A 24,938-nucleotide genomic window follows, 5' to 3' on the forward strand; every position below is an offset into this window, starting at 1 on the left:
TTTCTCCCGAGTACGGAGATACCCCATATGTGGCCCTAAACTGTTTCCTTGAAATACGACAGGGCTCCGAAGTGAGAGAGCGCCATGCGCATTTGAGGACTAAATTAGGGATTGCATAGGGGTGGACATAGGGGTATTCTACACCAGTGATTCCCAAACAGGGTGCCTCCAGCTGTTGCTAAATTCCCAGCATGCCTGGACAGTCAGTGGCTGTCCGGAAATGCTGGGAGTTGTTGTTTTGCAACAGCTGGAGGCTCCGTTTTGGAAACACTGCCATACAATACGTTTTTCATTTTTATAGGGGGGGGACAGTGTAAGAGGTGTATATGTAGTGTTTAACTCTTTATTATGTGTTAGTGTAGTGTAGTGTTTTTAGGGTACATTCACACTGGCGGGTTACGGTGAGTTTCTCGCTAGAAGTTTGAGCTGCGGCAAAAAATTTGCCGCAGCCCAAACTTGAAGCAGGAAATTTACTGTAAGCCTGCCCGTGTGAATGTACCCTGTACGTTCACATGGGGGGGCAAACCTCCAGCTGTTTCAAAACTACAACTCCCAGCATGTACTGACAGACCGTGCATGCTGGGAGTATTACTTTTGCAACAGCTGGAGACACACTGGTTGGAAAACCTTCAGTTAGGTTCTGTTACCTAACAGTATTTTCCAACCAGTGTGCCTCCAGCTGTTGCAAAACTACAACTCCCAGCATGTACTGATCGCCGAAGGGCATGCTGGGAGATGTAGTTATGCAATAGCTGGATGTACGCAACTACAACTCCCAGAATGCCGAGACAGCTGATTGCTGTTTGGACATGCTGGGATTTGCAGTTTTGCAACATCTGGAGGGCTACAGTTTTAGAGAACACTGCAAAGTGATCTCCAAACTGTGGTCCTCCAGCTGTTGCAAAACTACAATTGCCAGCATGCCCTGACAGCAAACAGTTGTTTGAGCATGCTAGGAGTTGTAGTTTTGCAAGATCTGGAGGGCTACAGTTTAGGGACCACTATATAGTGGTCTCAAACTGTAGCCCTCCAGCTGTTGCAAAACTACATATTCCAGCATGCCCAAACAGCTGTCTGGGCATGCTGGGAGTTGTAGTTTTGCAACATCTGGAGGGCTACAGTTAGAGACCTCTGTATAATGGTCTCAAACTGTACCCTCCAGATGTTGCTAGGCAACTCACCGGCTTCCGTTGGATCCAGCCACACGTCATCGCCGCCCGCCGATCTCCGTCGCCCGCAGCCTCCGTCGCCCGCCCGGATCGGTAAGTGGATCTTTGGCGCCGGTCCCCGTCCTGCCCCGCCTATTGTGGGAGGGCAGGATGGGGAAAACGAAAGTAAACCCCCCCCGCCCCCGATCTGCTATTGGTGGTCGCGTCTAGACCACCAATAGCAGGGATAGGAGGGGTGGCAACCCTGCCACCTCACTCCTATCGCTTCAGGGGGATCCTGGGTGTCTTAGACACCCACGATCCCCCTTCTATTCCGGGTCACCGGGTCACTATAGACCCGTAATCGCGCAAATCGCAAGTGTGAATTCACTTGCAATTTGCCGCGATCGCCGAAATGGAAGGGTCTAATGACCCCCCTGGGCATTTGCACGGGATGCCTGCTGAATGATTTCAGCAGGCATCCCGCTCCGATCCCCGCCCGGCGCACGGCGGGGACTAGAACTGCCCATGACGTAAATGTACGTCCCTGGTCCTTAAGACCCAGGGTGTCGGGACGTACCATTAAGTCATGGGTCCTGTAGGGGTTAACACATGTGGAATTATATACATAACAAAAAAGTGTGAAAATATGTCATATTGTAGGTTCTAGCCACCTTTTGCTTTGATTACTGCTTTGCACACTCATTCTCTTGATGAGCTTCAAGAGGTAGTCACCTGAAATGGTCTTCCAACAGTCTTGAAGGAGTTCCCAGAGATGCTTAGCACTTATTGGCCCTTTTTGCCTTAACTCTGTGATCCAGCTCACCCCAAACCATCTCGATTGGGTTCAGGTCCGGTGACTGTGGAGGCCAGGTCATCTGGCGCAGCACCCCATCACTCTCCTTCTTGGTCAAATAGCCCTTACACAGCCTGGAGGTGTTTGGGGTCATTGTCCTGTTGAAAAATAAATGATGGTCCAACTAAACGCAAATCGGATGGAATAGCAGCCGCTGCAAGATGCTGTGGTAGCCATGCTGGTTCAGTATGCATTCAATTTTGAATAAATCCCCAACAGTGTCACCAGCAAAGCACCCCCACACCATCACACCTCCTCCCCCACACCAGCAAACCTGTGAAGTGAAAACCATTTCAGGTGACTACCCCTTGAATCTCAACAAGAGAATGCCAAGAGTGTGCAAAGCAGTAATCAAAGCAAAAGGTGGCTACTTTGAAGAACCTAGAATATGACATATTTTCAGTTGTTTCACACTATTTTGTTATGTATATAATTCCACATGTGTTAATTCATAATTTTGATGCCTTCAGTGTGAATCTACAATTTTCATAGTCATGAAAATAAAGAAAGCTATGAATGAGAAAGTGTGTCCAAACTTTTGGTCTGTACTGTATATATATGTATTTATTACATTTTTTTACCACTTTTTTTCCCCCTAAATGTACAAATTTTTTTTTTTTTGAAATTACAGTAAACTCTGCGGCACCATAGCAAAGGGAGCCCGGGCTGACATAACACTGCAGTTGCTCAGGAATCCCGCAGCCGGGCCGGGAGATGTGCAGGAGCCGTACCTAGCCATCCCTCAGTGTGTACCGCAGTGCTGAGGGATGCCAGGAACGGCTCCTGCACATCTCCCAGCCCGTCTGCAGGAGTCTCGGGTGGCTGCAGAGTGATGCCAGCCTGGGCTCCTTTTAACATATAACGGAGCCACAGAGTTTTTCTAGGTTCTACTGTAAGATCAAATTTCGCACTGGGTCCCGTGATTGGCTGCTCGATCCTGGCCAATAATGGGACCCAGCGGTAAACTTGAAATTACAGTAGGGACTAGAAAAACTCTGTGGCACTAAGGTATGTTAAAAAGGAGCCCGGACTGGCATCACTCTGCAGTCGCACTAATATAATGCCCTTAAAGGGGTACTCTGCCCCTAGACATCTTATACCCTATCAAAAGGATAGGGGATAAGATTTCTGATCGTGGGGGTCCCACCGCTGGGGACCCCCACAATCTCCCTTTCATTTAGAGCGTCGGGCGCAGCTCCGGAGGCTCATGAAGTCATGGCCACGCCCCCTCAATGCAAGTCTATGGGAGGGGGCATGGCCGTGAAGAAACGAGCGGGGTGTGGCAGTGACATTACGAGCCTCCGCCCTGCATCGCCAGTCATCAGGCACGGAGCGAAGTTCCAACTGGCTCCAGAAAGTTAAACAGATTTGTAAATTACGTCTATAAAAAAATCTTAATCCAACCAGTACTTATCAGCTGCTGAAGTTGAGTTCTTCTTTTCTGTCTGATCACAATGCTCTCTGCTGACACCTCTGTCTGTCTCAGAAACTGTCCAGAGTAGCAGCAAATCCTCATAGCAAACCTATACTACTCTGGACAGTTCCTGAGACAGACAGAGGTGTCAGCACAGACAGAAAAGAACTCAACTTCAGCAGCTGATAAGTAATGGTAAGTTTTTTTTAAATAAAAGTAATTTACAAATCTGTTTACCTTTCTGGAGCCAGTTGATATGAAAAAAGTTGTTTTTCACCGGAATACCCCTTTACAGATTTGTAAATTACTTCTATTTAAAAATCTTAATCCTTTCAGTACTTATCAGCTGCTGTATAATACATATTGTCTTGTCCACAGTGCTCTCTGCGGACACCTCTGTCCGTGTCAGGAACTGTCCAGAGCAGCATAGGTTTGCAATGGGGATTTTCTCCTGCTCTGGAAAGTTCCTGATACGGGCATCAGGTGTCAGCAGAGAGCACTGTGGACAAGACAAAAAAGAAATTCAAAAAGAAAATAATTTCCTCTGTAGCATACAGCTGCTAATAAGTACTAGAAGGGTAAAGATTTTTTAATAGAAGTAATTTACAAATCTGGCACCAGTTGATTAAAAAAAAAAAAAAAAGAGCCCAGGAAAGTCCACCCCTGCAGCGAGAAGGGGACACAGGCACTCGGCCGAGCACTTCTCCAGGCTATATATAGAGATTAGTGGGGGTCTCAGCATCCAGAATGATCAAACCTTATGAGCCACATCTGGCAGAGTCTACTGTGCAGTGTTCACTATAAGCCAGTGATAATTGTCCATTTCTATTACCTTCTTCTCAGCGGTACTGCTCTGGATCTGTATGAAGAAATCCAGGATTCCATCACTGTTGAAGTAACCGGGCTGTGGACGGCTGTAGGAGGATGTAATAGTGTTACTTTACACCAGTGTTTCCCAACCAGGGTGCCACCAGCTGTTGCAAAACTACAACTCCCAGCATGCCCGGACAGCCAAAGGCTGTCCGAGCATGCTGGAAGTTGTAGTTTTGCAACAGCTGGAGGCACCCTGGTTGGGAAACACTGCTTTACAGTCTATAGGATATATTATATATATAAACAGAATATTATATTATACACATTGCTCAACAAATCCAAATTTCATGAACATCATTCAAGTTACAGCAAGACACTTACTGTATTACATTAACGCCTTAAAGGGGTATTCCAGGCAAAACCTTTTTTTATATATATCAACTTCCTCTGGAAAGTTAAACAGATTTGTAAATTACTTCTATTAAAAAATCTTAATCCTTCCAATAGTTATAAGCTTCTGAAGTTTTCTGTCTAAATGCTCAATGATGATGTCACGTCCCGGGAGCTGTGCATGATGGGAGAATATCCCCATAGGAACTGCACAGCTCCCGGGACGTGAGTCATCAGAGAGCAGTTAGACAGAAAACAACAACTCAACTTCAGAAGCTAATAACTATTGGAAGGATTAAGATTTTTTAATAGAAGTAATTTACAAATCAAATCTGTTGAACTTTCCGGAGCCAGTTGATATATATAAAAAAAAAAGTTTTGGCCTGGAATACCCCTTTAAAAGCAAGCTGATCGCAGCGTCACACATACTAACCTGCTGGTACTGGATGCTGATCATAACAGTGTTTTTCTTTTTCGCATATGTCGTTCTCCTAAACAGTGTAATGTAGGCTAATGATAAACACACTGTTGTGATCAACATCACCCGCACCAGCACCCAGTACCACCAGGTTAGCATGGATGACCCTACTGTCAGTTTTCCTTTATTGACCCATGACCTCTATTTTTGGATAGGAACTGAGCCTTTAAAATACCCAGCGGCTGCCGACTGCTTTCAGCAGCTGAATTTTCCGTCAACAGGCAGAACGGAGAGAGCACTGATGCCAGCTATTTAACCCTCTAGATGCCACTGTGAATCCTGACAGCAGCATCCAGGGCAAATTCATTCTTACAGCCTGTCATAGTTGGGCTGTACTAGTGGATCACCAATTGAATAGATCAATGCAATACATCCATTTTGTATTGGATCTCATAAGCATGATGGATGATTGCTTATACAAGTCTCCTAGAAGCAGTTGGGTGATTGTTTATACAAGTTTCCTAGATGCAGTCAGATGATTGCTTGTACAAGTCCTTTAGAAACAGATGATTGCTTATACAAGTCCCCTAGAAGAAGTTGGGTAATTGTTTATACAAGTTTCCTAGAAGTAGTTAAATGATTGCTTATACAAGTTTCCTAGAAGTAGTTAGATGATTGCTTATACAAGTCCCCTAGAAGCAGTCGGATGATTGCTTATAAAAGTCCCCTAGAAGCAGTCAGATGATTGCTTATACAAGTCCCCTAGGGGTACTTAAAAAAAAATAACTTAAAAAGTCCCATGTACACCATAATGGTACAGATATAGACTAAAAATCACAGTACAAAAAAAAAATTTCACACAGCTTTGAAAATGGATAAAAAGAGGAAAAAGGGTACAGGGGTCAGAATATGGCAATTCAAAGCATTTTTAAATACGTTTATATTTTTTTAAAAGGTTGTAGCACATAAGAAATAATCTAATCTAACAGAATCCCAATATTCTGAACCCCAATATCTGGAGTGAACTGTCAATTGTGTAATACAGACCTGTAGATATTGTTCAGGCTGACGCGCCATCTCTGCTCTAGATCTTGGCCCCGCATGAGGGTTACGGCCTCTTTTGTTGTGACAAGAAGATCACTGAAGTTACTGAGAAAGACCGGAACAGTCTGAAGAAACTCCACCCCGGCACTGAGAAATTACAAGAAAAGGTTACCCAAAGGTGACTCTGATGTTGGACAGAAAAATGTATCCCCTAAGTATAGGGGATAAGTGTCAGATTGCGGGGGGGTCCGACTTTTGGGACCCCCCCATGATCTCTGACATGGCGCCCTCCTAAATGGAACGCGTTGACCGCCGCTCAAAGCTGCGGCCGACATGCTCCCTCCATGCAGCTCTATGTTAGAGCCAAAGATACCCGAGTGCAGCGATCAGGCTCTCCCTTAGAGATGAATGGAGGGGTGCGTTGTTTCATGCGAAGGGCGACACTCCCCATTTAGTAGGAGAGCCAGGGAGAACGTAGGGGGTCCCAGCGGTCAGTTAGAACAGTGGTCTCCAAACTGTGGCCCTCCAGATGGGAATAATCATTCCATTAGGTAGATACCTGTAAACATTGATCAGTTTGGAGTGATTGACCGATCTTCTCTTCTCCCAGTCTGGATCGATCCTCTGGAGGGCACTTGGGAAATTACCTCCCGTTTTAGCCTGTGCATATATATCCCTTAGTGCCACCGCCTGGATGTTCCCTATACAGAATATCAAAGGTTATCAAAGGCTTTCAGAGCAGAATGTGTGTATTGTTTCAGTCTCTGTAGAACGCATGTACATGGGAACTATAAGGGTTATCCCAAGACTAAAAATTAACCCCTATACAGAGAATAGTTTAGAAGTATCTGATGGTGGTGGTCAAACTGCTGAGACCCCCACTGATCACGAGAACAGAGATGCCTAAGTAAACGGAGCAGCAGTACGCATGCTCAGCCACTGATCCAATCACTCTCTATGGGACTTATTGACATAATAACCTATAAAGACAAATTGCAGCAGAACTGGGTTCAATATAAAAATATATCTTTATTAATAACGATTAGTTAAATGGGGTCAGTATTTTCCTCAGGGAGAGAGCACCACTTCTGGTGTAAAAACGGAGATTCAAGTAGGCCATTTAGCACTCCGCGGGCTTCTGGGTACAAAAATATGCAAATTAGCTCACCACACCACCTTCACAGGTAGTGCATCCTGCAAAACAGCTTAAGAAGTCTCAGAACTGATTGGGATTTATGCCAAGCCAGAACTCTCTCTCCAGAAGGAAAGAGGACCCATCTGCAGACAGCTGTTTCGGGGTGCTTGCCCCTCGTCAGTACAGAGCAGGGTTATCTGGCTTGGCTGGGGTGAGAGGCCTGTGACTAGTTAAACGGGGTCAGTATTTTCCTCAGGGAGAGGGCACCACTTCTGGTATAAAAAGGGAGATTCAAGTAGGCCATTTAGCACTCCGCGGGCTTCTGTGTACAAAATTATGCAAATTAGCTCACCACACCACCTTAATAATAATTAAAAATACAACTACATGGGCCAAAAGACCAAAACACATACATAAATGAAAAGGGATAACATGAGGAGGGACAACTGAAAAAAACGGGCAGTCCTGTGTGGCAGATGATAAAAGGACAAGGAAAAACACTGGGCGTATGCCGGTCATATAGAAAACGTACGGCAAGGTATCGGCACGCTATGTAAACAATTAGCTATGTGAACTAAGGGGGAGATTTATCAAAACCTGTCCAGAGGAAAGTTGCCAAGTTGCCCATAGCAACCAATAAGATGGCTTCTTTCATTTTTAACAAGGCCTCTGCAAAATGAAAGAAGCAATCTGATTGGTTGCTATGGGCAACTGGACAACTTTTCCTTTGCACAGGTTTTGATAAATCTCCCCTTAAAACCCTGATGGGGATGACTACATCACACCTATCGGCTTCAGCTTTTGTTTATTATGCAACACTTGTGTGATGTAGTCATCCCCATCAGGGTTTTAGTACACATTTTTAATTGTTTACATAGCGTGCCGATACCTTGCCATACGTTTTCTATATGACCGGCATACGCCCGGTGTTTATCATTGTCCTTTTATCATCTGCCACACAGGACTGCCTGTTTTTTCAGTTGTCCCTCCTCATGTCATCCCTTTTCATTTCTGTATGTGTATTGGTCTTTTGGCCCATGTATTTGTATTTTTAATTCTTATTAATAAAGATATATATTTTTATATTGCACCCAGTTCTGCTGCAATTTGTCTTTATAGGTTATTTTGTTGTTTTATTGCGTTAGGCAGGGTATATCCATATTACTATTTAGCTGGGTTTACCACAAGGGCATCATTGACTTGTTCCCTGCCCCTACCTGATAGCTATTTTCCCACACTGTTGATAAGTTTTTCGACTTATTGACATAGCCAAGTGCTGTAATCTTCTATGTTTGGAAGCCCGATACGGAGTGATCTGAGTAGTGGTCGAGTATACGTAGTACCGCTGGTAAACTCACTCAGAGGACAAGTGACCTCTGTATCCATAATTAGTGAGCATCCCAGAGGCTAATTCCCCCCCCCCCACCATCATATATACTTATCACCTATCCTGTAGCCAGAAGATAACTTTTAATCTAGAGGCTACCCCTTTAAATGGGTTGTCCAGCGAAAGAAACAACCTGAATATGGGGTCAAAAAGTATAATAAAGCAACTTACTAATATAATATTATTAGCCATAGTGCAGAGATCTACCATGTCAGCTGAGCTGTCTGGCGTGTAGCTGTGATATCCCGACACACTCTCTGAAAGCAGAGCTTCAGTAATATGAGCTTTCCTCTTAACATAGATGGTCTTGTCCTTTGCTCGGGACAAGATCATTTATGTTAAAGAGCAGAGCTCATATTACTTATCTTCAGATTTCAAAAGTATAAACAACTGAAATGAGGTACTATAGCCCTGCAACCACTACCCCTACTATCTTGAGAAGGTTACTGTTATGTCCCATACATACATTTACCCTGAGCAAACTGTGGCTGTCCACCCATGTCCAAATGGCCTTATTGTAACCAGGGATCATGGTGAAGTATTACTTCTAGGCTGCTTAGGATATCATTCTCTATTATGGTTGACTGAGTCATATTGTTTACTTTTTATTATTATTGCTCCTTATAATTTTAAATTATTCTATTATTTGCACACTTCCCTAGTTTGGTCCCCTGAGGAAGTGCTTGACCCACTGTTGTAAAATGTTGCATGCACAGAAACGCCTTGGGATGGGACAATAATGTGCATTATATGATTTTACCTGGGGTTCATCTTTTATGGTTGACTGTGTCATATTGTCTACTTTTTATTAGTATTGCTCCTTATAATTTTAATTATTCTATTATTTGCACACTTCCCTAGTTTGGTCCCCTGAGGAAGTGCTTGCACCACTATTGTAAAATGTCACATGCACAGAAAAACGCCTTGGGATGGGACGATAATGTGCATTATATGATTTTCATTGTATTTGTTTAGCAATTTTGTTGTATATGATTAACTGATACTAATACAACTTATTTGTGACTGACCAAGTTACTAGTTGATGGACGGGTGAATTTTGTGACCAGCACTTTCCTTTATCCACTGATTTGTGTTTTAGGTAGCACCTTTTGGGTAGCACCTTTATAGTAGTAATTAAAGGATATAGTAAAAGTTATGTTTCAGCTACGGCACCTCATTTCAGTTGTTTATACTTTTGGATTCTGATTGCCGAGAGGTTAAAGGAGTACTCCGGTGCACACTTTTTTCATTTTATCCCGTCCGGGCTGCAAAATAAAAGAAAACACACTTTATCTTACCTGCCAACGAGCCCCGGAGCTCCGGTACAGGTGTTCGGTCCCCGGGCTGTATTCTTCTTACTTCCTGTTAGCCCGGCACGTCACACGAAGCTTCAGCCTATCACTGGCCGCAGCGATGTCCCGCCTCGGCCGGTGATAGGCTGAAGCTCCGTGTGACGTGCCGGGCTAACAGGAAGTAAGAAGAATACAGCCCGGGGACCGAACACCTGTACCGGAGCTCCGGGGGCTCGTTGGCAGGTAAGAGAAAGTGTGTTTTCTTTTATTTTGCAGCCTGGACGGGATAAAATGAAAAAAGTGCGCACCGGAGTACTCCTTTAATGTACCAGGCTGTTGTGTGGCCCTAAAAAATTTTAACACGCATACTTTTCTGTCCTTTTTAGGTTTAAAGGCAGAAAGAAGCCTCTCAGTCAGAGTAGTTTCCATTAGAATAGGCTAAGTACTATTTTATATGAGAAATGCTTCCTGTTTCCTGCTAATAAGCAGTAATATGAGCTCCCTTTTTAACATCAATGTCTTTTCCTGAGCAGACAGAAGGGGAGAGAAGAAAGGAGGATTGGAGATTTCTGCATTCACTTCATGTGACATGATGTTATAGCTACAAGGAAGAGAGCAGAGCTGGTATGAAGAGATTTGTACCATGGCTAATAACATTATAATAGTAAGTTCCTTTATTATACTTTTTGAAACAATACACAGGAGTCTAAAATTTTAATTTCTGCTGCAAGAACGCTGCAGAGTGCATTGTGCAACAGAATCATATTGAAACCAATGGGAGGCTGCTGCAGTGGAAGTTCCGAGAGAAATTTCTCTGCTCAGAAATTCTGCAGTGTGAATGGGCCCTTCGGGGTGAGATTAACCAAACTTTGTGCAACAGATCATCGGAGGAGTGGTTTCCCATAGCAACCAATCAGATTCCAACTTAAATTTTTAAAAAGGCCTCTGAAATGATTGGTTGCTCTGGGAAACTGATCCTCTGTTCCCCTATAGTCTTTTGCTTTAAAAGGGTTATCCAGGAAAAAACTTTTTTTTAATATATATCAACTGGCTCCAGAAAGTTAAACAGATTTGTAAATTACTTCTATTAAAAAATCTCAATCCTTTCAGTACTTATGAGCTTTTGAAGTTGAGTTTTTCTTTTCTGTCTAAGTGCTCTATGATCACACATGCCTCGGGAACCGCCCAGTTTAGAAGAGGTTTGCTATGGGGATTTGCTTCTAAACTGGGCGGTTCCCGAGACATGTGTCATCAGAGAGCACTTAGACAGAAAAGAACAACTCAACTTCAGAAGCTCATAAGTACTGAAAGGATTGAGATTTTTTAATAGAAGTAATTTACAAATCTGTTTAACTTTCTGGAGCCAGTTGATATATATATATATATATATATATATATATATATATAAGTTTTTTTTTCCAGGATAACCCCTTTAAATGTGAAAAAAAAAACTAAACAAACAAAAAAATAAAAAACAAGAAGCTTTACCACATGATATTATTCTGATAAAAAGAGGAAAAAGCTTACCAAAGCCAAAGAGAATATAAATGGCCCCCTGGCTCGTGTAGTACGCCTGAGGTCCTAGAAGTTTTCCTTCACCCAGGATGCTGTATTTTACAATTTCACCCAGAGGGTTCCCAGTGCGTCCGGACACCAGGAGGAATCCAAGGTCTGGCTGCATAAGAAAGTAAGTCTAAAATTCAGCTGTGCAACTCTTAACAAACATGTGTCAGTGAAATCTGTATTTGTGTAATGAGCTCTTAAAGGGGTATCCCTAGTGACATCATGCCACGCCCCCTCCATTCATGTCTATGGGAGGGGGAGTGACAGCAGCCACGCCCCCTCCCATAGACATGACTGTTACTGATGTGACCAGACCCTTAGGTAATGTTCACACTACAGAATCTCGACCTGTAATAAAGATCCCGCCTGTAAAGGCCACCGCCAAAATCCATCAGTGCTAGGACTTGGGACCTGCCCCATCACCGTTGACGGCAACGCAGTCCTTATGGGAATCTGCCTAAAAAACGAACACGTTCATTGTGAATGAGTCAATGGAAAACCCATTCATAACAATGTTAGATTAACGCAGTGGAAGCTCCGAGCAGAATTCCGCAAGGAAATTCCATAGTGTGAACATACACATACATATACTGCACATGGCTCTACAGTTCTTGCTCCGGACTGTCAGTCCGCCCGCAGGAGCGCACAGTGACCAGGAGCGAGCACGCCCTAAGTAAAGTCGGGATACAGGAGTTTTTATCACACTGGAGCTCTGATCAGCAATGGCCGACATCAGCTGTTTTCCCTCAGTGTGCTCCTAGCACAGTGGTCTTCAACCTGCGGACCTCCAGATGTTGCAAAACTACAACTCCCAGCATGCCCGGACAGCCATCGGCTGTCCGGGCATGCTGGGAGTTGTAGTTTTGAAACATCTGGAGGTCCCCAGGTTGAAGACCACTGTCCTAGCAGATCACTAATGCTGTAAGTGCTAGCTCACGGGGGAAAACAGCTGATGTCGGCTGTTGCTGAGCTCCTAGGATCACAGGCAGTGCCGGCCCCGTCACCCCTCCACAGCTCACATCTTCACCAACCCCCTCACTGCCCGCGTCACTAGCGTCTCTCCCCTCTACCGCTCACCTCTTCACCCGCCGCTAAGCTCTATGCCCTATAACCTCTCTGGCAGCCCCTCACATGTCCCCTAGGATTAGCAAAACTACAACTCCCAGCATGTCCTCACTGTCAGGGCATGCTGGGAGTTGTAGTTTTGCTAATGCTAGGGTAGGTGTGAGCAGCAGATGCTGACAGTATAGTAAGGGAGGAGGTGGAGGCCTGCACAGTGAGGCCATGCCGCCTCCCTTTGAGAGGATTTTAACCTAAGTGAGCTACATAAAAGGTGTATTTAAAAAAAATAAAAATAAAGGCGCTAGGAACAAAAAATAAAATAAAATAAATACATATACATGATTGATAAGTACTGACTAATATATTACATTTATTTTTATTTTTTTGTTGGATCTGACGGGTACGCTTTAAGCTTGAAAAAAAAATAATGGGTCAAAAAGTTGCAAATGATAAATTCCTCCTTAAAGTGGGTCATATTTGCTGCAAAAAATATTGACCGAACAGCTGCAAACAATTCAAAGTGAAATACACAAGACAAATTTTGCCACTGCAAAAAAAATATATATATATTGTTTTCAAATCTAAAATTGTGGGTTTTTCCTTCAGATTTTGAGTTTCCCATTTAAAGCGGTATTCCAGGAAAATATATATTTTTTTTTTATGTATATCAACTGGCTACAGAAAGTTAAAGAGATTTGTAAATTACTTCTATTAAAAAATCTTAATCCTTCCAATAATTATCAGCTGCTGAAGTGGAGTTGTTCTTTTCTGTCTGGCAACAGTGCTCTCTGCTGACATCTCTGCTTGTCTCGAGAACTGCACAGAGTAGAAGAGGTTTGCTATGGGGATTTGCTTCTACTCTGGACAGTTCCCGAGACACGTGTCATCAGAGAGCACTTAGACAGCAGCTCATAAGTACTCAACTTCAGCAGCTCATAAGTACTGAAAGGATTAAGATTTTTTTAATAGAAGTCATTTACAAATCTGTTTCACTTTCTGGAACCAGTTGAGATTATATATATATATATATATATATATATATATATATATATATATATGGAAAAAAAAAGTTTTTTTCCTGGAATACCCCTTTAAGTCTATAGAGATAATCTGCAACAAATCCGAATTTTTACAATTGCAAAAAGCTGCAACAAATTCATTTTGTGTGAACCTACAAATGCGTTTGTTTTAACTCTTTTAGAAGTTGCCTGTCGTGCGAATATCCGTGCGGAGAGACACAGACACGACAACAGCCAAGGCAACCTTACAATGCCCAGCAGGTTCATCAGGAATCATTCGTCAGAAAAGGACTCGCGCACGGAACAAGCTGGGTGTCGTACAGCAACTGAGCTGCGTCTGTCTGCACCTATATATACAGAACAGGCAGAAGAACAACGCTGGACTTGTCCTGATAATATCGGAAATAACAGAACCCCAAGTAGTTCCCTTACCTGACTTTCCCCAATGGTGAGAACAAGCAAATCATTTGTTAAATCATCATCCAGATCCGGCAGAATTACAGCCGGAGCCGCTATTGTTCCACTGGACACGTGGTTTAGACTCATGGTCCATAAAGATTCCCCTTGAGAAAAAACACAGAAAAAAAAAGAAGGGGTTACTTCCGTGCACAAATCTCCCCAAAAATTATTTACATTTTTGTTTAAAGGGGAACTCCACTGGAAAACTTTTTATTTTTTAAATCAACTGGTGCTACAAAGTTAAACAAATTTGTAAATTACTTCTATTTAAAAACCTTAATCCTTCCAGTACTTATTAGCTGCTTTATGCTGCACAGTAAATTCTTTTCTTTTTGAATTTCCTTTCTGTCTGACCACAGTGCTCTCTGCTGACACCTCTGTCCATGTCAGGAACTGTCCAGAGCAGGATAGGTTTGCTATGGGGATTTCCTCCTACTCTGAACAGTTCTTAAAATGGACAGAGGTGTCAGCAGAGAGCACTGTGGTCAGACAGAAAGGAAATTCTAAAAGAAAACAACTTCCTGTGGATCATACAGCAGCTCATAAGTACAGGAAGGATAAAGATTTTTAAATAGAAGTACAGTATTTTTCGCCGTATAAGATGCACTTTTTCTTCCTCAAAACTTATACGGCAAATACACATTAAAACCCTGTCCTATCGCGGCAGTCCCTGCGGCCATCAACGGCCGGGACCCGCGGCTAATACAGGACATTACCCTATATTTACCCTTAAGATGCCGCGATCAAAGCTGACCGCCGCGTCCGAAGCGAAAGTGACACTAACCCGGCTGCTTAGTCGGGCTGTTCAGGGCCACCGCGGTGAAATCGCGGCGTCCCGAACAGCTTACAGGACACCGGGAGGGACCTTACCTGCCTCCTCCGTGTCTGCTCCGTGACGGGATCCCCTGCATGGCCGGCCCTCTCCTTCGTTGTCATCATGTCGTCCCGGCATCCAATAGGAGCGGCGTGCGTAGCGACGTGATAGCGGCGACGGAGAGCGAGGATACCCGACAGCAGAGACGTTCCGGAGCGACAGGGACACCCCGGGGACGCAGCGACAGCGATGGAGGGCGACATCCAGGGCAGCGGTGACGGGTCCGGAGCGGCGGGGACAGGTGAGTATTATCTCCTATACCAGTGGTCTTCAACCTGCGGACCTCCAGATGTTGCAAAACTACAACTCCCAGCATGCCCGGACAGCCAACGGCTGTCCGGGCATGCTGGGAGTTGTAGTTTTGCAACATCTGGAGGTCCACAGGTTGAAGGTTCAGAATCTTTTTTTTCTAGATTTTCATCCTTTAAAATTGGGTGCGTCTTGAGCGTCTTACATGGCGAAAAATACGGTAATTTACAAATCTGTTTAACTTTTTGGCACCAGTTGATTAAAAAAAGCATGTTTTCCACTGGAGTACCCCTTTAGGCACAGGACTGAGGCGCTGTTGTTCATCATTATTTTATAGGATATTATACATGGAATATCTGGGATCGCTCACTACTAGTGCGGACTTTATGCAAACTAGAAAACAATGCAAAGCACCACCAATGATTTACGTGTTACAGGTAACATCCTGACTTGTGAGCTGGACAATAGCTCATTCTCTAATACAGGTTGACCTTGTTTTTAACATTTGAACTCATTAGAGCAAAGATTTATCTGTATTTTCGACAGCACATAATGTGCAAACTGCTGGTTTATATACAATACATAAATGGTTACTCTCCTATAAACAAAGTTTTCATAAATTAATAGTACATGTGAAAATAAAACAAAAACCATTAATTATATATCAATAAATTCATTTTTTCCCCAAAAATTTACCGTATTTTTCGCCCTATAGGACGCACCCAATTTTTAGGGGCAAAATCTAAAAAAAATAAACATTTTGAACCCAATAGTGGTCTTCAACCTGCGGACCTCCAGATGTTGCAAAACTACAACTCCCAGCATGCCCGGACAGCCGTTGGCTGTCCGGGCATGCTGGGAGTTGTAGTTTTGCAACATCTGGAGGTCCGCAGATTGAAGACCACTGCATAGGAGGTAATACTCACGTGTCCCCGCCGCTCCGGACCCGTCACCACTGCCCTGGATGTCGCTCCATCGCTGTCGCTGTGTCCCCGTCGCTTCGGAACGTCTCTGCTGCCGGCCGGGTATCCTCACTCTCCGTCGCCGCCATCACGTCGTTACGCACGCCGACGCACATACGCGACAACATGATGACGAGGAAGGAGAGCGCCGGCCATACAGGGGATCCCTGAACGGAGAAGACACCGAGGAGGCAGGTAAGGTCCCTCCCGGTGTCCTGTAAGCACTAACCCGGCTATTCAGTCGGGCTGTTCGGGACCGCCGCGGTGAAATCGCGGCGGTCCCGAACAGCCCGACTGAACAGCCTCTTTCGCTTCCTAGACTGAAGATTAACTCTCAGTCCTTTCCAAAGTTAATCTCCACACAGACTGAGCTCACTGAGAGACAGTGTTACATGTTGCCCTATAAAGGAGGGGGGGGGGGTGTAGGAGGAGGTGTTGTAAAAGGAACACTCCACCGGCCAGCGTTCGGAAGTAAATGTCCCTAGTGACGCCATGGTCACGCCCCTCAATGCAAGTCAATGGGAGGGGGCGTGGTGACCAACCCTGTCTTCAGGTTGTGTGTGGTATTGTAGCGCAATTCCATTGGAGTGAATAGAATCAAGCTGAAATACCACAGCCAACCTGAGGACAGGCGTGGAGCTGTTTTTGGATGAAATTGGTTCTGTTTTTCTAATCCTGGTTAACCCTTTTAAATTTATGCAAAATTGATTGAAAGAACAGTTGTGACCCTGTTAAGGCTGGGTTCATATATTGCGGGGTGTAGCCTTCCCTCTATGATGTCTCCCGTACACTGCACACACACACAGAAGCGGGGATCCTGCTCATCTACATCTCTATGGTAGTGAGCAGGTGCGGATCAAGTCCTGGGGTCACATCTAACACTAGATAACTTGTGTAGTCTCTTTGCCAGCGTTTCCCAACCAGGGTGCCTCCAGCTGTTACAAAGCTAAATCTCCCAGCATTCTCGTACTGCCAAAGGCTGTCTGGGCATGCTGGGAATTGTTTTGCAACAGCTGGAGGCACCCTGGTTAGGAAACACTGCTCTTTGCAGCCTCTCTCTGTGTTTCTCTGTCTCTGCTCTCTAAACTCATCCCCTTCTCTCTCACTCCAGCCTCCCCCCCCCCCTTATATAGACTTGTTTAAAGGGGTATTCCACTACACACTACACTACATGGCACGAACAAAGGCAATGAGGATCCAAGCACCTGTTTTTTGGAAGTTTGTATTATATTACTTACATAAAAATAGCGCAATATTGGATGACATTTCTGGCCCAAGTCAATTCACAAAATAAAAACACTCTGTGCACGCTAGTTTGCAGGTGCACGCCGGTTGATAAAGTCCCCCCCTAAGTGAATACAAATAGTAGCTGGACATATGTAAGGCTCCATTCCATACCGTTTATTACAGAAAAGCTGAATGTACCTGTAGATGCAGCGATCAAGCTTAGTAACTTGTAGGTCCCAGTTAGAAGACACGTGTCATTGGGTTCAGGCTTTAAGAGGAGTTGTCCACATTGAATACTCCGGAGATTCTCCTGCGTGTTTCTGCTCCACAAGACATTCCCACTATTCCCAGACAGAACAGAAAGAAAGGGGAGCTGCTTCCCAGCATCTGCAGAGTATGGAGACCAAACAGGAAAAGGTTTACATTCTATTAAAAGAAGCATTTAAATACATTGAAAGTGGATGCTCTATGCACATTGTGTTTTCTATCCTCTTCTTTTTTTTTTTTTTTTTTTACTTGGTCTGCACTCTGCCCGTTCCGCTCAGCCCAGCCCTATATAAATTAGCAAGAACCTGCACAGGGCCCCTTCCCTTCTGGCAGCCTCCCAGTCTGACTGGGAGCACATGGTAAGTGAGCTTTTACACCTTGTTCACACTGGTGTGGTGCTGTGCGGCGTCCGTTGCTGCCACGGAACCATGTCTCTGGGGAGGCGCGGCCCTGGGACTGGTTTGAGGGGCATTGGGGCTGCTCTGCCAGTGGGTCATTCCCCCTGTGAGCATTGGTGTTGCGGTGGTGGTGATCGACGCTCAGTGCTACGCCATTTTATGCTAGGGACGTGAGGGACCCGCTTCAAGACCCCACTCTGGTTCTAACCTATCAGCCATTATGATCAGGCGCTTGGTGCAACTAGAGTATCTCCCATAAGTGAGTACACCCCTCACACTATATACAGTATGTCACATAAATGAGTCCACCCCTCACATTATATATACAGTATCTCCCATAAGTGAGTCCACCCCTTACATTATATATATATACAGTATCTCCCATAAGTGAATCCATCCCTCACATTATACAGTCATGGCCGTAAATGTTGGCACCCCTAAAATTTTTCAAGAAAGTGAAGTATTTCTCACAGAAAAGGATTGCAATAACACATGTTTTGCTATACACATGTTTATTCCCTTTGTGTGTATCGGAACTAAACCAAAAAAGGGAGGGAAAAAAGCTAATTGGACATAATGTCACACCAAACTCCAAAAATGGGCTGGACAAAATTATTGGCACCCTTTAAAAATTGTGGAAAAATAAGATTGTTTCAAGCATGTGATGCTCCTTTAAACTCTGGAGCAAGTAACAGGTGTGGGCAATAAGTAGATTTTTTATCTCTTTCTCGGAGCATTGGGGGACACAGACCGTGGGTATATGCTCTTGCCGCTAGGAGGCGCTGACACTAGGCATACAAAAAAAGTCGGCCTCTCCCGGCAGGCTATACCCCGCCTTCTGGCCCTGAACATATCAGTGTAGTCTCAAAGCAGTAGGAGGCAACCTACAGAAAAAGAAAAACCAGCAGGAGTCCGAGAGAATCAGACAAAAGAAAAAACCGAGCCACCTCTCGGACAAAACTAACAGAAACTTCTACCCAAACCATGGGCGGGCGCTGTGTCCCCCAATGGATCCTCCGAGAAAGAGATTTTACGGTAAGCATAATAAATATACTTTTCTCGGTCTGAAACCATTGGGGGACACAGACCGCGGGACGAACCAAAGTGGTCCCCGGGTGGGGAGAAAGATACTCAACTCAAAATCAAGCAGAGGAGGATGCCACTGCTGCCTGCAACACCTTGCGGCCCAAACTGACGCCGACGCAAAAGTATGCACTTGATAGAATTTTGTGAACGTATGCAAGGACGACCAGGTGGCCGCCTTACAGACTTGCAGGGCCGAAGCCCTATTACGGAGACTCCAAGAAGCCCCAAAAGAACACGTGGAATGCGCAGTCACCCGAAAAGGGGAAATCTTGTCCTTGCGACGGTACGATTCCGAAATGGCAGAGCGAATCCCCCGACAAATGGTGGCCTTGGAAGCCAGAAGACCCTTGCGACTACCCTCAGGAATCACGAAAAAAAAAAGAGTCCCCCTGGCGAAACGAGGAGGTGACCGAAAGGTAGATCCGGACAGCCTGAACCACGTCAAGGGTGTGAAGGGAACGCTCCTTGGCATTGGAAGGAGAAGGACAAAAAGAAGGAAGAACGATCTCTTCGTTCACATGAAAAGAGGAAACTACTTTGGGCAAGAAGGAAGAAGGTGGACGAAAAACCACCTTGCCCTGATGAAGCACCAAAAGAGGTGAACGGCAGGAAAGGGACGCCAGCTCAGAGACCATCCGAATAGAAGTGATGGCAATGAGAAAAGCGACCTTCCACGAAAGGATACAAAGAGAGGCATCCCTAAGAGGTTCGAAAGGAGCCTCCCTCAAAGCCCCAAGCACCAGGTTGAGGTCCCACGGAGGAGTGGGGGACCTAAAAGGAGGAGCCCTGTGGGCCACTCCCTGCAAAAAGGTGCGGACATGGGAATTAGAGGCCAACTGCCGTTGGAAAAGGATAGAAAGAGCAGAAACCTGACCCTTAAGAGAGCTAAGGGTCAAATGTTGGTCCAACCCCGCCTGGAGAAAAGCAAGAAGACGCGGAAAGGAAAACACCACCGGAGAAAAATTTTGCGCCTCGCACCACCGAAAATAAGCTTTCCAGGTGTGGTGATAAATCCTAGCCGAGGAAGGTTTGCGTGCCCGAAGCATGGTACGAATAGCCTCCCAAGAGAACCAGTGTGCCCTCAATACCGCAGTTTCAACCGCCACACCGTCAAATGCAGCGACAGTAAATTGGGGTGGCAGAGGACCCTGAGAAAGAAGATCAGGGTTAAGCTGAAGACACAGCTGCACGTCGTCGACCAGCCGGACGACGTCTGCCAGAATGGCAGGAACAACCTCCGCCTTGAGTTTCCTCAGAACCCTGGGCAGGAGGAGAAGAGGCATAATGACCAGAGCGTCCACTGCTAAGGCCAAAGGGTCCAGCGACTTCGCCACAAAGAGGGGAACCCTCCTGTTGTGGCAAGATGCGAAGAGATCCACATCCGGAGTCCCCCAGCGGTTGCAGAGCTGTGAGAACACCTCCGGGTGGAGAGACCACTCCCCCGGGTCTGCCGAAAAACATCTGAGAAAGTCCGCTTCCCAATTGTCCACACCCGGAATGTGGATCGCCGAAAGAGTAGGAACTCAAGCCTCGGCCCAGAGAAGAATCTTGGAGACCTCCTCCATCGCCGAGCGACTCCGGGTACTGCCTTGGCGATTGATGTATGCGACAGCCGTCGCGTTGTCCGACTGAACCCGGACCAGCTTACCCTGAAGGAGAGTCTCCCAGTGGAGGAGGCAAAGGAAGATTGCTCAAAGCTCCAGGAGATTGATGGGAAGGCGGGCTTCCAAGGGAGACCAGCGACCCTTGACTGTCAGGTCTCGAAACACCCCTCCCCAGCCCAGGAGACTCGCATCGGTGGTGACGATCTGCCAACGAAGTGGAAGAAAAGACCTCCCCAGAAGAAGGGGAGAATGGAGCCACCAAAGAAGGGACCGCCGTACCGCCGGAGGCAAAAGAATCCGGCGATCCAGGAACAATGGAGACTTGTCCCACCTGTCCAGGATGGCCAGTTGGAGGGAGCGATAATGAAACTGGGTGAAGGGGACTGCTTCCATGGCAGCCACCATACGGGCCAGGTGGGGGCGCCCCTTCAGGAAGAGGCAGGCTTACGGGTACCAGATTTGGCCGCAAAACTGCCAGATCTGTTGTCCGACTTCCATGAGGAGCGTGCCTTGAAGGAGGGAGCTCTATGAGAGGGAGGGTGCACTTGTTTGGAAGGGCAGCCCTGTGCCATTGACCAAAAGGGCTGAAAGGAAGCCGCCTTCCGAGGGGTCAGAGCGAAGAGGCTTGTTTTGTAGAAACAGAGAACTTTTACCTCCCGTAGCTTCGGAAATAATCTCATCCAACCGTTTCCCAAAGACCCGGGAACCAGAGAAAGGAAACTCCATCAGAGACCTCTTCGAAGCAGCGTCGGCGTCCCACACCTTCAGCCACATGGCGTGGCGAATGGCGACCAAGTTGGCCGAGGCAAAGGCCGAGCAGCGAGCGGATTCCAAGGCCGCTGAGCAGAGAAAATCACCCGCCTGAGAGAGCTGGTGAGCCGCTTCTGCCAGTTCCTCCCTGGAGATTCCAGAAAGGACACCCTGGCGAAGCTGCGAAGCCCAAACCGACACCGCCTTGGCCACCCAAGTGGAAGCAAAAGTGGGAAGTAATGAGGACCCAGCTGCTTCAAAAGGCGGACTTCGCCAAATTTTCCATCTTCTTGTCAGCAGGATCCTTAAGGGACGCTGCGTCCGCAAGAGGTAGCATAGTGGACTTGGAAAGGCGGGAGACTGGAGGATCAACCTTGGGTGGAAACTAGATCCTGAGGGAAGGGAAACCGGGCTTGAACCTTCTTGATTCCCTGAAATCTTCTTACGAGGTGTTTCCAAGCTGCGTCCAGCAAGGCATCAAATTCTGCATGAGAACTGAAAACCTTGAAACCTTGGGAGCACACCGCAAGCGGCGAAAGGAAAGTTCTGGATCCAGATCCGAAGCTCCAGGTTCCTCCAGTTGAAAGGTGTCCCGGATGGCTGACACTAATCCGTCCACCATATCAGACTTTGTAAAGTAATCCTCATGAACCGAGGCGGAATCTGATCCATCGTCCACTGCTTCTCCCGGGGAACGGGAGCCTACGGAGGCAGCCCTAGACTGAGGAGAGGGAGACCTGGAATGAGAAGACGGGGACCTTGAACGATGACCAGGAGAACGGCCCCTGGAGCGGGGGGGTATGCACAAGAGTCGGAGAGGAAGAGCGAGAGCGGCGAAATGAAGGGCCACCCCGGACGTGCTCCCGAGAGGAGCCAGAGGTAACCACCTTAGCACGCTTAGAAGCGCGGAGGAATAGTGGGTCCGGGGACACTGAGCGCGAGCCTCTGGGTGAATCCCGCAGATAAGACTGTTCCAAGGCAGAGGCCACTGACTTGGAGACCCTAGCCAACTCAGAAATTTACTGGGTAAGGGAAGATACCCACTCTGGAGGAGGGAAGGGCCCCACGCATTCCGCTGGAACATCGGGAGCCAGAGAAACCGATGGCGAAGTCAGTTTGGAGGAGCTGGCGGAGCAGGAAGATTCAGTGGAACCCCCCGGGATTTTGGATTTACAGCCCACACATGCATAGTAGGTAACCAGTGCCCTAGCCTGTCTGGGGTCGGACATAGCTGGTAGCCCAAATGACTACAAAGAAAAAATTGGAGCAATCTCACCAGGTCTGTGTCCCTATGCAGGCAGAAGAGGCTGTTAAACGGAGCTGAGAGAGACCAGGAACCGCTGCGTGAGGCACGGAGCAGAAGAGAGAGAAAGGGGGAGGAGCTAGCCACATACAGGGCAGGCCGCCTCCCTGGACCCAGTCTATTGGTTAACAACGATCCCCAAGCGCGCGCACGCACCAGCTGATAGGCTAATCAGTGACCCTTGGGTGCGCGCGCTGAATTGCCACAGGAGAACGCGAGCGGTGGGTGGAGCTTCGCCACACGCGGCCGAAGCTCCGGCATCGCAACCGCCATGTCACCTTAACCCCTTCACGAGCTCCGGCGTCTGGCCGGGAGAAAGAACCAGCTGCGCGATCCCTGCAGCAGCCGTAATGTCCGCATGCAGGGAGAAGACGCCGGCTGTAAAACCGCCGCGCGGCTCCCGAAGAGAGAACGAAAGTAAAAAACTTCGCCGGCCGCCCGAGCGCAGCGGAGCTGTAGGAGCAGTGAAAGAGATTCCCCCGCTAAAGTGAAGGACAGTGTCGGGGAGGGAGAGGGAACACTGTCCCGGAGCCCCGGCACTGCAAAAGCACACTGAAGGGAGCACATGAACCGGTCCCCAGCCTCAATAAAATGGAGATAAGTCCCTTCCTCTCAAAGTTTAACTTCAGGAAAAGGGGAAACTCCAGCTAGTGGGGTGGGAGGGAGGGAGGGAGGGAGGGGGGGGGTAGACATACTCACCTAGTAACCATGCTCACCTGAAGATGTCTTCCACCCGAAGGCGTCTTCAGCCAGACTTATGGATGCCGGCATCACGTCATGCTGCTACAGACCAGGACGGGCAGGGAATATAGGGGGACCTGGACCCAAGGTACTACCCCATGTTCTGGCCGTTGGCGGGAAGTGGTTAACGGTGCATTTGTATCTTATGTCCCGTGCCCCTTAGCCGCATATGGGGGAACAGGTAGCGCCATGCTCCTGAACCCCCACCTGAGAAAAAGGAAAATAAAAGGAATAAAAGAATCTAAACAGGCCCTATCGAAAAAACAAAAAAGAAGATCGGGTCTGGAGAACTCCAGACCTGTGACTTGCCTCCTAGGACACTAAGCTAAAACTGATATGTTCAGGGCCAGTAGGCGGGGCATAGCCTGCCGGGAGGGGATGACTTTTTTTGTATGCCTAGTGTCAGCGCCTCCTAGCGGCAAGAGCATATACCCACCGTCTGTGTCCCCCAATGGTTTCCGACCGAGAAATATAAATCACACCTGAAAGCAGATAAAAAGGAGAGAAGTTCATTTAGTCTTTGCATTGTGTGTCTGTGTGTGCCACACTAAGCATGGACAACAGAAAGAGGAGAAGAGAACTGTCTCAAGGTTACAAGTCCATCTCAAGGTTATATACAGTCCACTTCTCATATTTTTGTAAATATTTTCTTCTATCTTTTTTGGTGACAACACTGAAAAAATTACCCTCTGGTACAATGTAAAGTAGTGAATGCACAGTCTGTAAAACTGTGTTTAACATTGTGTCCCTTCAAAATAACTCAACACACAGACATTAACCATATCTATACCTTGGCAACAAAAATGAATACACCCCTAAGTGGAAATGTCCAAATCAGGTCCAATTAGCCATTTTCCCTCCCCGATGTCATGTGACTTACAAAATGTTACAAAGTCTTGGATGTGAATGGGGAGCAGGTGTTTTAAATTTGGTGTTATTGCTCTCACACTCTATAATACTGGTCCCTAGAAGTTCAATATGGCACCTTATGGCAAAGAACTCACTGAAGATCTGAAAAAAAATTGTTGCTCTTCATAAAGATGGCCTAGGCTATAAGAAGATTGGCAAGACCATGAAACTGAGCTGCAGCACGGTGGGCAAGACCATACATTGGTTTCACAGGACAGTTTCTACTCAGAACAGGCTTCATCATGGTCAACAAAGAAGTTGAGTGCACGTGATATACTGTATATATAATGTGAAGGGTGGATTTACATATATGAGATACTTCACTGATCAAAAAAATAAAGGGAACACTTATACAACACAATGTAACTCCAAGTCAATGACACTTCTGTGAAATCACACTGTCCACTCAGGAAGCAACACTGATTGACAATCAATTCCACATGCTGTTGTGCAAATGGAGCAGACAACAGGTGGAAATTATAGGCAATTAGCAAGACACCCAATAAAGGAGCGGTTCTGCAGGTGGTGACCACAGACCACTTCTCAGTTCCTATGCTTCCTGGCTGAT

The 24,938-nt window shown here is 46.3% G+C and overlaps 1 protein-coding gene and 1 long non-coding RNA gene across 5 annotated transcripts in view; one reads left to right on the plus strand and one right to left on the minus strand.

Moving 5' to 3' along the window:
* Nucleotides 1-24,938, minus strand: part of FAM234B (family with sequence similarity 234 member B) — a 63,055-nt gene that overhangs the window by 15,479 nt on the left and 22,638 nt on the right. For all 4 annotated transcript variants that reach the window (XR_008844843.1, XM_056523812.1, XM_056523811.1 and 1 more), the window contains 6 exons: nt 17,511-17,699; nt 13,974-14,104; nt 11,425-11,572; nt 6,643-6,784; nt 6,087-6,230; nt 4,251-4,332 (listed from right to left, as the gene is read on the minus strand). Coding sequence is in view for 3 of the 4 variants with exons in the window: in XM_056523812.1 (XP_056379787.1) it covers nt 4,251-4,332; nt 6,087-6,230; nt 6,643-6,784; nt 11,425-11,572; nt 13,974-14,104; nt 17,511-17,699 (836 nt within the window). In the remaining variant the exon portion in view is untranslated. The remainder of the gene's footprint in view (nt 1-4,250; nt 4,333-6,086; nt 6,231-6,642; nt 6,785-11,424; nt 11,573-13,973; nt 14,105-17,510; nt 17,700-24,938) is intronic.
* LOC130275621 (uncharacterized) lies at nt 6,132-13,964 on the plus strand. Its single transcript, XR_008844844.1, has 3 exons — nt 6,132-6,261; nt 10,431-10,561; nt 13,724-13,964. It is a non-coding gene; the product is annotated as an uncharacterized LOC130275621 (long non-coding RNA).

The sequence above is a fragment of the Hyla sarda genome, chromosome 6, assembly GCF_029499605.1.
Source record: "Hyla sarda isolate aHylSar1 chromosome 6, aHylSar1.hap1, whole genome shotgun sequence".
In the NCBI taxonomy this organism is placed as follows: Eukaryota; Metazoa; Chordata; class Amphibia; order Anura; family Hylidae; genus Hyla; species Hyla sarda.